The following is a 13,826-nucleotide window of genomic DNA, read 5'->3' on the forward strand; positions in this document are numbered from 1 at the left end:
CTAAAACAATATTATCTTAGAAATGGACACTCATCATCAAACAGACAATGCACAGCTTTCTAAATGGTGGATATATTATTGTGTTGTGAAGGTGAGGGTGAGACAAAGCTTCATGAAGTGTTCAAGCTTTCCAGAAAAAACATCCCCTTCTTAAAGCTTCTAGCGCTCACTAGAGGTCCTTCACAGTGGTCAAAATCTAGGCCTAGATATAAGGTTATATTCAAAGGTTTGGGAACACTCCAGGCCAAATGATATGATTTTGTGGACCAAAATACATTAAAACAATCTGTTTTAAGACATTTTTATACACGACACACTCTGGAGAATCTGTACATGTGACTTATCCTCATCCAACGTTACTATCCTCAATGCCAAGCGCTGACGGTAGAGGAATAATGCCACCAAGCACTGTACTGTGGACCAGTGGCAGTGCTCAGACCTTAAGAGCCACCTCCAGGTTCTGTAAAAGGCGTGCTCAAGGACAGGGGATGAATTTACAGATGAGAAAACAAGATGAATAAGAAACATATGCTGAATGATTTGGCAGAGAGCTGAACATATGAGTGATTTGGCTCAGAACCAAAGTGTTTTCTCCTTCTGTTTCTGTGTTGAGAATTTTTTTCCCCTCAGTCAATGTGAGATCTGCTTCACCTTCCAGACATGATGTGAGGGTGTGTGTGTGTGTGAGACAGTGACTGATAGAGAGAGATCTCTGGTCTGTAGCTCTGAGATAAGGCCTAGCTTCTAAAATCTGAAACTAGTGTTGATTAAGAATATGCCAAAATTGATTTAGTAAATGTCTTAGACTTAAATTCCCAAACCAGATGTTATTGCAGGTTGTGAGTTGCATAAAATATTTGGAAGAAGATATTCATAAGTATCCTTCATGGTCTGAGCCTGAACCATCGTCCTTCTGTGTGTGTGGGTCAGGTTAGGAGTGTGTTCTGTTCAGACTGATGTCAAATATAGGTCACATTATATAGACAGTGTGAACAGCAGAACAGAAATAATCTGATTTAATCACAAAATCACACTTGGGCCACGTTTTTACCTGCTGTGTGAACATAGGTAAAGATAGAGTTTTCATTCCAAGTCAGCACATATTTATACACATTTACTATTATAACAGAAGTAATAGAGTTTTTTTAAACATAAAATACGAATATGGCACTAAATTATTATATTAAAGCTCTGTCAGGACATTTGGCACAGAACCAAAAAAACAAAAAAAGGCAGGGAACACTTAAACCCATCCTGAACATTTATTTATTTATTTTTAACTAAGAACTTATATATATAAAAAAAACTCGCATCCTCTCTCTCTTTCTCACTTCATCTCTCTCTCTCTCATCCTCTCTCTCTCTCATCCTCTCTCAGCTGCAAATGGCTGCTAAAGGCATTGCCACACGAGCAGTCCATCCGCTCCAACACAATGTGCCCTTTTGCTCCTCACTTTTTCTGCTGTGATTTACAACTGAGAAGGAATATCATTCACTCTCACTAGATGGGAAATCACTCACTCGACTAAACAGGAGGCCTGGGGAAGGGAACGCTTTCTTATGTTAATAAAAACTCCCCCAGAAACCGGCAGTTCCCACATGGAGGATCACTCAAACACAGGGGTGTAACTTTCGGATGAACACTGGAGGGGTTGAATAGGAACTTCTATGTGGGTCAGCTGTAGCAGGAGCTGTTTGACGGAGGATATCAACCAACAAAATCCAATCTAATCATTTAACACTTGTAACGGCAGAGAGATCAAAGTTTGAAAAACAGCTAGCTTTAGCTAAAGTATTTTCCATCATGCACAAAGCTCATTTCCCCCATAATTCCAGGTAGGCCCTGGACAACCCCCAAGGCCCCCGAGGATGGAGCAATTACAGGATACGAATGAATACATACAACAGATATCACTTGATTTAAATGACTGTAATAACCATATTTCTGTATTTCTGATGTTTGTAGTGAAGACAGTGAAGGACTGAAGACTGCTCCAAATCAGTAGTGAGAAAAGCTTCTCTGTTTCACCAATAACTGGTCTAATTTAACCCAGAATCTTGGGAAGCGTCTAATAAATCATACACTGGCCTCAAACTGAGTGGAGTAGTTACGTAATCTCTAAAAGACTTCATTATGTGGCTGTATCATGCACTTATCTATAAAACATAGACATAAGTATGTCACATTAATAAAAGCAGCGCCTGCCAACTGAAATTTCTTTTGACATAAATTACTGAAGATTTCTTGAGAAGTATATAACGGTAACAATTTCCTTCATTTGCTATCAACATTAACCTGTAAGTCCAGGGCTGACCTGCTACATTTGGGTTAAAAAGCAGAAAATTCTGTACATTTTAATTTCAACTAAACTATTCTTTAGTTGGTCTTAAGGCTGAAGGCCAGACGTGCTGTAATAGAGTGCTATTGCCATGGCGACGAGGATTATATGTAACCCGGTTCTAGAGGTGGGAAAAGGATGGAGATCTAATTAAACGATTTGACATAGACCCTGGCCCCGGGGCTGACTCAGAGGAAAGTTCTAGAATGTTTTGTTCAGAAGAAAATGTCCAGCTCCACTCTGTGCATAGAGCAGCAAAATCTATTCCTGAATTAATTGGGCCATAAAAGAACTGAAAACATGCCTCCCCTGTTTAGCACCAGAAAAACAGTTCTGCTGCTACCATTGCTAGGCTTCAGATGTTCTCCATGGATTTCCTTTAAGAGGGAAGATACCGATGTCAGATGATCAGTTCTAAATCATAAAGACCACTCTAAAATCATCTGCAATGTATTGGATGGAGCTCCATCACTCCAGAGAATCCTGTTCTACTGCTCCATAGGCCCATGCTAGGCAGTTTATTCATATTCTTTTTACACTTGGCACTGAGCATGGTGAGTCTAGGCTCATGTGCAGCTGCTTCAGAGCATACCACTCATTTAATGAGTCTTTGTGAAATAAAATCTTTGTGAATAGTGGCATATCTTTGGGAACAGTGCATCCATTTTCAAGCAGCAAGAAGATCGTTTTTAGATAGTTTTGGATGCTGTATCTTTCCAAGTTAAATAATAAAATAGGTAATGTACCATAAAGACTGTTTGCTGAGTGACCCGTCTGAGTCTCTTTGGGGAGGTTCGGTAGTCGTATCATGTTTAAAAATGGAGTGGAGTTTATTAAAAAAAAAAAAAAAAAAAAAAAGACAGACTGTAATCACTCGTTATAATTATTTTAAACCCATAATCATTTCGTTTCCCGCCAATTCCACTCTTTCGGGGAAAAAAGTGCCATACTGTTATTATAGAGTCATGGTGTGTTCTGCTGCCATCTGGAACAAGACAGAGGCTCAGAGTCCCAGAGATGCAGTGTAGACCCTCAAAGCAGCAGCTATATACACAGACGTGTCTGCTTTCCCCCTGTACGCTATATAAAACCTGGATTAAACCCCTGGTCAAACCACATCTGGAGGGAACACACATAAGCGTGACACTTTAGTGCAGAGTTGAACAGTGAAGAAATGCATAAAATTTGCACAGACCATATTTTAAATCACATTTCCCCATAGGTTAATCACTTCAAATAAACAGTAAAACCCTGCAACTGCATATGGCTAGATACATGTCTGTGATAATGCTCCCAGCCTGATGTAACATTCTCCAGATCTGCGATTGGACGATGGCTTGAGTTTGAAAGCACGCAGCTCAAACCCTGCATTCCTGCAATGCAACAGCTCAGCTATGTACACACAGCTACAGCCTGACATTAGTGCAACCACACAGAGGGGAAGAGAGAGAGAGAGGGGGGGTCTTACACTAAAAAATAACTCGTAAGTAGAAGGAGAATAAAAGGGCACTTTCAGTGTTTTGAGAGTTCATAGACAGTTTCCGACAGAGATGAGTCATCCTGTCTGCACTAAGAACAAGAAAGCACTCCTTGTGGCTCATTCAGGTTTCGCTGGACGTTTTGATCGGTCCATACTTACATCCATTTGTCACACACTGCAATATAAAGAGCACAAGTATACACTGATTCATTGGGTTTGTATGAAAATGATGTAACTGAAGGCTATGTCCTTTGAAACGACCAGTTCTTGGCCCAATTTTTTGTAAGAATGTGAACACTACGTAATATCTGTTCCTTAATATTCATCCATTCGTTGTCTGTAACCATCATCCAGATCAGAATCAGGAACACACCCTGGAGGGGGCGCCAGTCCTTCGCAGGGCACACGCTCACACATTCACCTTAAAATTACAGCTTTAAAATAATTGTGATGCCCCACTGAGCTGTAATTGTGGGAATACGTCCTCTGTTGTTGCTATTCTGTGCTCAGCACTGCAGAAACTGCACTATGTAACTTTCGGAGGAGAGTAGGAAACCACCAAAACCCCCAAATCCTACTTAGCGCTCCTTTGAATTAGATTCAAATCTTAGCACAAACACTCCATGTAAGATTAACAGAGGAGTTGTTTGTAAACCGTCTTATTTGAATTGCCAAATCTCTCCAGAGCAGCTGCAGGAAATTGTTAGATCTATGTCAAAGCATTTTGATGCTAGTTTGGTGCCAAATGCCAGACACAGTCATGCTTTTTATTTTCACTTGGCTTAAAACATCTGCGTTTTTGTTTCTGTACCTGTCTGTAATAGCTTTCATAAACTCCTCCAGCAGCTCGTCATAAGCGGGGCCTCGAATCCGTCTGTGCCTCAACCCGATATAAAGAGGATCCTCCAGGAGCTCCTAGGCAGGAGAGACACAGAGAGAGAGAGAGAGACAGAAAGACAGATCATAAATGAGAGAGAGGAATTATCTATTTATAAAACCTGAATGTCTTTCTTAAAATATTCTGAAAATGTATATAGAGTTAAAAAACAGACTTTCCACTGATGTTAACCGTGTGGGCCATTTATAAAAGACACAAACACACTTTCGTGGACACACCTTGGATAATATAAAAACACGTTTTTTTCCCTTTTCCATTTGCTTACAGCAGATTGGTTCAGTTCCGATAGCATCGCTCAATTCTGCCTCCAGCCAATAGTGGCCAGCAGATATGAGCCAATACTTAACGATATGTGTGCTTAACTGCTCATATCATGACATTACTCTACACAGCGACCTCAGTTCCTCTCAGTAGCAGTGTTTACGTAAATAGAAACAGGAATTAATTTGTTCTGAAATTAAATGACAGAATGAAAATAAACTGGTTAGTCGTCTTAAAAATGATCAGGACCAGAGGGATGCGTGGATTTGATTGATATTTTGAACCAATATTAAACACACCTAGCTAGTGGACTTCAATAACTCTAATTCATTATGAATCCACAACAAAACAAAAAAAAAAGTGAAACTCTATCATTCATATGTGACCAGTCCTTCTCTACAGAGATACAGTTTACGCCGTGGTTAGTGGTTAACCCACTTCTAGTTTGTGAAAAGAAGAGCGTTTATCTTTGTGTCTCCAGCCATTAAATCAGGTCTTTGACATTTCCGTTCTTTAGACAGGTTCATTGTCTTGTACATGGTCTCTGACATTTGCACTGGACACTGACAGAGCTGGCTGAAATGAGTAACAAGGTAATGAGATCCAACTTCTTTGTTTCGGAGATTAATCATGGGTTTTTGTGCTGAAAGAGAGAGAGAGAAGACACTTCAACCACAGACAGATACTACATTGTATGGGATGACATCATCAGGTCTCTGTGTGTGCGCCCCTCTCTCTCTCTCTCTGTGTGTGTATGTGAGGTCATATGAGGGCACACATCAGCATTGAGAGGGCATCATTGCCATCCATCAGCATGTGAAGATAATGAGCCCACTTGGCTTCGAACGGAAACCTGTGTGGCCTTCACTCCGCACGCCCCCGTCCTGTTCAGATCACAAACAATTCACACAGCAAACACACACAGCAAGTGTTTACTGAACCACACCACTTTCCAGCACATTGTGTTTACACAAATGCCTTTATAAACACGGCCAAACGTGGGCCAGTGTTTACAGAGTGTACTGGTCAGTCACACTGTTTGCAAGAGTCCATACTAGTGGTGACAGTGGTGAATAAAAAAGTACAATGGATTATTTTTTACTGTATTCTCTGTTACAGAAATGATCCAATCCAGAACATCAGACTTAGTCTAAAACAACAGAGACCACAGAGAGCAGCTGATATATTTTAGTACAACAGTCTTTGAAATGAGTACCCTAGAACATCTGACTAGATCTAGAACATCAGACCTGGTCTAGAACAGAAAATGCAGGCTATAACATCCCGCCCGCTGTAGAATGATTTGGATAAAAAACAGAAATCACAGTCTACAATAAGTTTTCATGAGTACGGTCTTCACTCTAAAACATCAGACTTGTTTTACATAGGTTTTAATCTAGACAACCACTCATGGCCTAGAATGTGCTACAATGTCTAGAGCGTCAGAGACAGTCTAGAACCTCAGTCTCTATGTGCGTGAGGTCTGCAGGCTCCAGGCATCCTGAACTCTCCCGAGCGCCTCGCTCTGTATGAAACAACAGCCTACATAATCCTCTAATAACTCTCATTTCATTATCCAGCTGCTCCGAATACTTACTCACACACACACACACACACACACAATCATCACGTCTGTCATCTCTTTAGAATATAATGAAAATGGAAGAGTTTGTAAGGACCTCAGACTGTGTCCAGAACAGGCCAAAAAAGCTCAGCGTTGGACATCAGGCTTAAGCTCTATTCGGATGGGATTAGTTTTACGTGGAGAGCTGAGGTAATACCATTTTTCCAGAAGACGGCAACAATGTTTATGGTGGATATTCGATTTATGCTTCGCCCATCACAGAGTGGGGATCAGACACAGCAGAGCTACTAGAGTTTTAAGACTGTTACTACTGTTCTGAGAACAGCTCACTGCCCAAAAAAAAACAACACATCCCACAATGACTTTACCGTAATCCTTCATAGTCCCTTGTTTTACATCAAGTATAGGGCTCTGGAATCTTTCCTGAAACAGGAACGCCAAGTCGGGAAAATTGATGGGATTAAAACCACGAAGATACTCTGGTACTTTGGTATTTCACCCCACATCCACAGCTAAAACGTATATCGTCTCAATAGGGCTTTAGACTGGTGTTACACAATGAAAGTTTAAAGGAACCCTAGGTAAGATTTGGTATTTTTGTTCCTGGGCTCCACCTACAGAATGTAATTCATTCAAACAGCAATCTCCTGAAATTATGGGGGAAGGAGTGGAACGGGTAGGTTGGTTTCCTACCCTCCTCCAAAAGTTACATAGTGCAGTTTCTAAAATGCAGAGCCTAGATTAGCAACACCACAGGCAGTACTCACCATATTATAGGTCAGTGCAGCATCATAGTGATTTAAGGTGTAATTTTAAAGGTAAACCCACCACAGTGTTGCTCTTAAGCTCATTTAATGCATCAAATATCAATGATACGAGATATTCTTACAGTTCCTCTGACAATGAAAGCATACACCACACCCACAGATAATTCTTTATTGCTTCCTCATTTAAGATTATGATCCAAAAGATAAATGTTATTACAACAGACGAGATGAAGAACTCTTCGAGGTCAGGACGAAATCGAGCACAACCCTCAAACCTGAGCAAACTTTATTTTTCAAATGCTCAGCATTCACGGATTTAGTGATTCAAAGAAATAATACATAGTACACAATGTTTATTTTATTTAGTAATATATTCTCCCTCTCTCTCTCCCTCAAAGCTCTAGAGTGTCCTTGTTAAAGCTGTATTTTGATGCTTATAAACACTCTAAACTGCTGACCAGCATAACTCCCACACACACATTGTTGCTCGCTCTGATCAGACTTCCTCCACCACTAGAAAGGCCTTCAGTAAAAGGACCACATTTCAGAATTTAAAAATGTAATCCTTCATTATCTTGTATTTTTTTCGGTGTGGACTTGAACTTGACAAATTTGTACACAATAATATCACACCATAGGCCAGTCTTAAAAACAACACCTGCCTAAAACACCTTGATATTCCTCATCGAGCAGATGGAGGTTTTGTTTACAACTTTAATAAAGTCACTAAAGTTAGGATTCAAGAATATTCATAATCTTTACATAAAAAACTAACTTGGCAATAGCATTCATATATTGTGCTATTTACAGGACACAGAAAAAAGTGTTCATTTGAAAACTGTGCACTTGTCAGCTGTGTGATTTGTTTGTTGATTGATTGAAATCATTTCAGATCAGTGCTGATTTAAGGTCAGAAAATTTTTAGTTATGTTCATAGTAAAATAATATTTTATGCATTTCCTGATCCTGACAGTCGACGCTTTTAATCCCACATACACACATATACATATGTACACACGTATACACACACACACACACACACACACACGTATATGTGGTGAGTAAAGTGACTCTGATGTGTGTTTTCAGAGCGTTTGCCAGTGGTTTGCCCGCCATGTGGTGGTGCCACGCCTTTGGCTCAGCTGATGGAGATGAAGTGTATACAGAAGACTAAATATAACACTCTCCCTCTCTTGCTCCTTCTCTTCCACACACACACACACACACCTGTGCTGGGCTTATGATGTTTCAGCCTGACCTGCCCTTTCATAAACACAGTTTCTGTAATAGAAGAAAACCACACCAGCTACAAGAAATACAGTCAGAAGCTAATTATAAGAAGCTGACAGGAAATAATACAGGGATATGTTTCTAAGAAATGTTGGAGGAAGATGAATGAGAAACGAAAGAGACTATAAGAGTCTACTAGCCCTGATCGAAGGCAGAGATTCAAGGCCGTTACACACTGCAAAATTCATACAATTTATTCAGACGACGTATTCATTTGACCATGTGTAACTGATCATGTCTTTCACACTTTTAAACCACAAAATTGTCATTCATTGTGGATTTTAAGGAGTTTTTGAATGGTGCTAGAGGTCCCTATGTTGTTCTTTTTGTTATGATTTCAGAAACATGGCAAAAAAGGAAAAGTAAATAAGGTAAAATTATAATGCAATGTTATAAAAATATTGACGATAACTGCTTCCTCAAATAATTGCTGTCAAGGGGCTGATGGGTAATGTAGTTCTATTTCTGAGACTCACCTGGTTGTCCGTGCCCACGTCCAGCATTACAGGAAGACAGTGCTGAGGGGGAACTCCGCCACAGGCTGTGTACAGTGCCAGTTTACCCACCGGGATGCCCATCCCATAACAGCCCAGATCCCCCAATCCGAGAATCCGCTCCCCATCCGTCACCACGACCGCCTACAACACACATGTATGAATAAATGAATAAGTGAATAAATACCAGGTAAGTGGGGGTAAAAAAACACAAATTAAAATGTAATGTTTCATATAGTGGGTCATCCACATGTGGGCAGCCATGTTTAAAAAACTGCACTCAGGCATTGGGATCAACACAGCCCACCGTGACTGCACCCCCTGCTGGCCACACCAACACTATTTCCTGCAACTCAAGCTTTCCTAGGACATCTCCCATCCAAGAACTGGCCAAGTAAATCCACTTATCTTCAGTAGATTTGCCTGTTCTGATGTTTAGGTGCTATGCCTGCTGACGTGACTCATCTCATATCACACCGTATCTATTTATTATAGCGGAACAAACAGCAGCTCCCTGTTCTGATGGATCCCAAAATAAACAGGTTTTTTCCAGCAGTGACACAGTTGCAGGCAGCAGTACATTTATTCTGTTTCATTCGTGTGTTTCCCATAAGCCACTGGGGCAATCAAATGACTTTCTAATGCTAATTATGAGTATACGAGATTGTTTTTATTGTGAAATTTACCTAAATTGGGGATTGCTGTTTTTTTTTTTCCCCCAAAGTAACAGTGATGTCAATTTGGAACACAGTCTTCAGTGTGGAGTTTGAGCAAGAAAACGAACATAACTCACCCGAATGTCCTTCTCCGGCCAGCTCTGCAGAAGAGTTGGGATATGAGAGCGGTCATGGATAGTAATGAAAAGACCCCTAAGAAAGAAAGATATTACAATTAAGGTATATTCTATTAATGCAATGTAAACACACTTATTGTCATTGCACAACAGCACAACAATAATGTGCCTCTGCAGTTAACCCCACATTCATTGGGGTGGGGGTGGGGGGTGAGCATCAAGGGCACCTCAGCCCTTTTTTTGCATTCACAGACGCAATTTTAGTAGCTCCTGAAAAAGTTTATGCACCATAGAGCGGGTACACCACATGGGGACAGCCATGTATAAAACCTCTGGTACATATCGACCAGTAGTTGTCAGCATGACTGCTTCATTAGATGCCAGTTCAAGAGACAAGAGCGAAAGGTGAAGTGAGCTTGTGTGAAATGTACCAAAATACAACAAAGCGCAAAGAAAAGTATGCAGCATGTTCAGCACTTGAAAAAAAATGTGCACATGTCCATATTGTATTATTGGATATACTTTCATACACATGTGTAGAGTGCTTAAGGGTAAAAGGCTATGATCATTGCCATGGCAACTTAAAAAGGCATCATGCATACTGAGCCCAAGGTCTCAGTCAAAATCTATTTGGAAACGTGCCTGCATTTCATTTCTGACTGAACCAGGCAGACGGACGGATGGATGGATAGATAAATAGACAGCCAGACAGATAGAGAGAAACTGTGGGTCCAGGCGGCTAGTGAGTTGCTGATGGTGTTCTGTTTATGTGGAAGACCTCTTCTCCAGCCACCCCCTCCACCTCAACACACAGGAGCATGACTTTCAAATCAAAAAACTCTTGTCGATGTCAGTTTGACGAGCTGCTAACATTCTCCAGTATAACCCTCCAGATTCCACACTGGTTACACACAGACTGCACAAACTGTGAGAATTCACACCAGATTGACCTGAGCAATTCCAGATGGAGAGGTCAGGCGTCATGGTCCGGCTCAGTGTGGGGTTTTATTTGAGAGAAGGGCTCAGCTGACTAGTGATACATTTTTTTTACTGCATGGTACTGCTCTATTCAGCATTTTTGCTTTTCCAGGAGATATATTTGGTACCTGACACTGTGTCTCTTTTTAGTACTTGCTTCCTCGTGGTTCCAAAAATTGCAGAGCGCTGATTGGCCAGAGAGACTTACAGACATTCAACACGAACCAGGCTTTTGCTTAATTTCCAAATTACAGCAGAGATCCGATTTGTTTTTATTCGACTCACAATGGCAGCTTGTAAAACACCATGGCCTTTTGAAAAAATACAAACGTTGCTTGGATTGATGCCCTATGAGAGAATTCGGTGAGAGCTGGACAGTGCAACAAGGAATGGGGTGAAAAAAATATAATAATAAAAAATACTGATGCCCGAAGCTATGTTCAGTCCCAAAAATACAAAAACAGCACACAACACAAGGAGTAAACAATGCTTAACCTTAACTGCTGTTACAGATTGAATGGCTCACACACAGAAATGAGAAATCTTAGCATACAGATTAAAGGTGGTGAATACACATCCACCCAGAGCAGCAGGCAACCACCCCAGTGCCTAGGGAGCAGCTGGAGGTTAGGTGCACTTCAGCTGTGAATGCTGAGAGAGTAGAAAGTGCTGCTCCTTCAATCCCCCACTCCCGATTTTTCTGCCTTTCCAAGGTATAGAGATACAGTGACCCTCTAGTCCCATGCCCACACCTCAAATATTTAGACCATGGCTTTACTGCAGCAAAGAAGATCAAATGCTTCATTTCAGAAGTAATGCTGGATGAGCCAGTCACATCATCTATGGGTTGATAAAGGAGTCAGAGGAGTTACTCCCAGTATACCTCAGCTCAAAATAAAATACAGTGTCCTCTGGCTCCTGCTGAAGATCCAGAGCTGTTTATCTTTCAGTTTTGAAGCACTTGGCCTTGATCTGCGAAAAGCCAAACACAAAATGGAACCATCCACTCCCTCAGTTCTAGTCCTTAATCACAGCCTCTAAATCTGGTCAAACCTTCAGATGATACACAAACACCACTGGAAAAAACAGAACAAACACAAACCTCTTATCACTCCGCCTGCTGAAGGAGTTCAAAGAGGAGAAAGAAAAAAACAGAAGGAAAGAAAGAAAGAGGCAGATGATAACATTCAGTTCCACAGCTAAATCTGTCCGCCTCTTGGCACTGATCTCCCCTGACCAAGCATTTCTGCATTTTTATTAAAACACACATGGATTTTCATTTCCAAACTAAATATTTATTTCAGCTATGAATCAACAGACTTTGCAACAATGTGTGTGTAAGAGAGTGTGTTTGAGATTTTGAACATACCAAACCCCACTTTTAAAAGTGCTAGGATGCTCTGCTAAATGTAAATAAAAACAAAAGGCAATGTTGTGCTAATCCTTAAACGTTATATTTAGTTGAAAATAGTAAATAAACCATTTTTAAATGTTGAAACTGAGAATGTGTGGTTTTTTGTTTTAATATTTGCCCATTTTGTGAAGGCACTGTTAATGTTGAATGATATATAAAGGTTTTGGAGATCAGATACTGACTTTTGAACAGTGCTTATAACAATATAACAGCCCAGAGGACGCAATATCTATGATTAACCAAGAAACATTTCATATTTTGATTGATCTGTGTCCAGGACATTTTTCACTTCACCTCAGTCCATCTCAAATGAGCCTGGACCCCAGAGAAGACAGCTACTTTTGTGAATCCTGGATTCGTTTTGCATAATTGAGTTTTAAATTGTGTTTATTGATGTAACAATGAGCTGTGCTCACAGACAGTGGTTTTGGAAGTGTTTCTGAGCCCCTGTAATGATTTCCACTACATAACCATGTCTGATTTTAATGCAGTGCCACCTGAGGTCCCAAAGATGACTACCAGTCAATACTGGTTTTCAGCCTCATCTGCTGCATCTCTCTAGATTCTATGAATCATTAAATGACATTATGTATTGTACATGGAGATGCACAATTTCTTTACTATATTATGTTGAGACACATTGTTATCATTTGATGGATGAATGGATTGATAGAAGACAGGCAGACAATACTGACATGTATAGAGATATAATAAAACAGACAGACAAGAAAGACACATTAATAGAGCACTGTCTGTGAGACTGTGTGTGTGAGGGAGTCAGACAGAGGCAGTTCTCTGGCTGAGGGTCCAGACTCAAATTACACAGGCTTACATAACAGAGGAAAGTACTCACACACACACACACACACACACACACACACACACACACACAAAGGCATTTGAGCTGAACAAAATCCGGCCACAGATAAATTTCAACCACATTTTCCGTCTATTAGCATGAATCATAAAGTATTGGGATGCAGTCGGCTGAAGGGTCACCGAGAGCTTCATCAAACGGTGGATTTGACTCACTTCTCATTGTACAGTATGTGGCATAATGCTAGTGATGGCAAACTTAATGGAACCTAATTCACAGATGGAAACAGCGTTAGTCTTTTCATAACCATGCTGATCTCTTTTCCTTTGAGGAGAACAAACTGAAGGAACTGTGGCATCACCAGGGTCAAAGGATTTGTCTCTATGGAAACAGATGGAGTGGTATGGTAGTGGTGTATAGTGTAACTATGGAAATGGGAGTAGTACAAATATGGACAATGATAAAATGTAACTATGGGAACGGGTGAAGTGCACCCGTTCAAGAAATAACCCATCTTGAAAGAGTAAAAAATGATGAAAATTGGTGTATTGTAGCTATGGAAACGGAAGCATTCACTTATTCATATATCAGGGATCAATCTATAATTCTGTTATCAGCTGCAATAAAACAGCTGGGTAGCATTTAGCCGTTCCACCCCTCTGGCAGTGGAAACTACGACCTGTGTATAGAAGACCTCAAATAAACACTATG

The 13,826-nt window shown here is 40.5% G+C and overlaps 1 protein-coding gene across 1 annotated transcript in view; it reads right to left on the minus strand.

The window, feature by feature from the left end:
* LOC136678327 (NADP-dependent malic enzyme-like) overlaps positions 1 to 13,826 on the minus strand; it is a 65,356-nt gene that overhangs the window by 14,702 nt on the left and 36,828 nt on the right. The window contains exons 5-7 of the mRNA XM_066656343.1: positions 9,907 to 9,982; positions 9,096 to 9,257; positions 4,630 to 4,733 (exon numbers count right to left, since the gene is read on the minus strand). Of these exons, the coding sequence (XP_066512440.1) occupies positions 4,630 to 4,733; positions 9,096 to 9,257; positions 9,907 to 9,982 (342 nt within the window). The remainder of the gene's footprint in view (positions 1 to 4,629; positions 4,734 to 9,095; positions 9,258 to 9,906; positions 9,983 to 13,826) is intronic.

The sequence above is a fragment of the Hoplias malabaricus genome, chromosome Y (assembly GCF_029633855.1).
Source record: "Hoplias malabaricus isolate fHopMal1 chromosome Y, fHopMal1.hap1, whole genome shotgun sequence".
Taxonomy (NCBI): domain Eukaryota; kingdom Metazoa; phylum Chordata; class Actinopteri; order Characiformes; family Erythrinidae; genus Hoplias; species Hoplias malabaricus.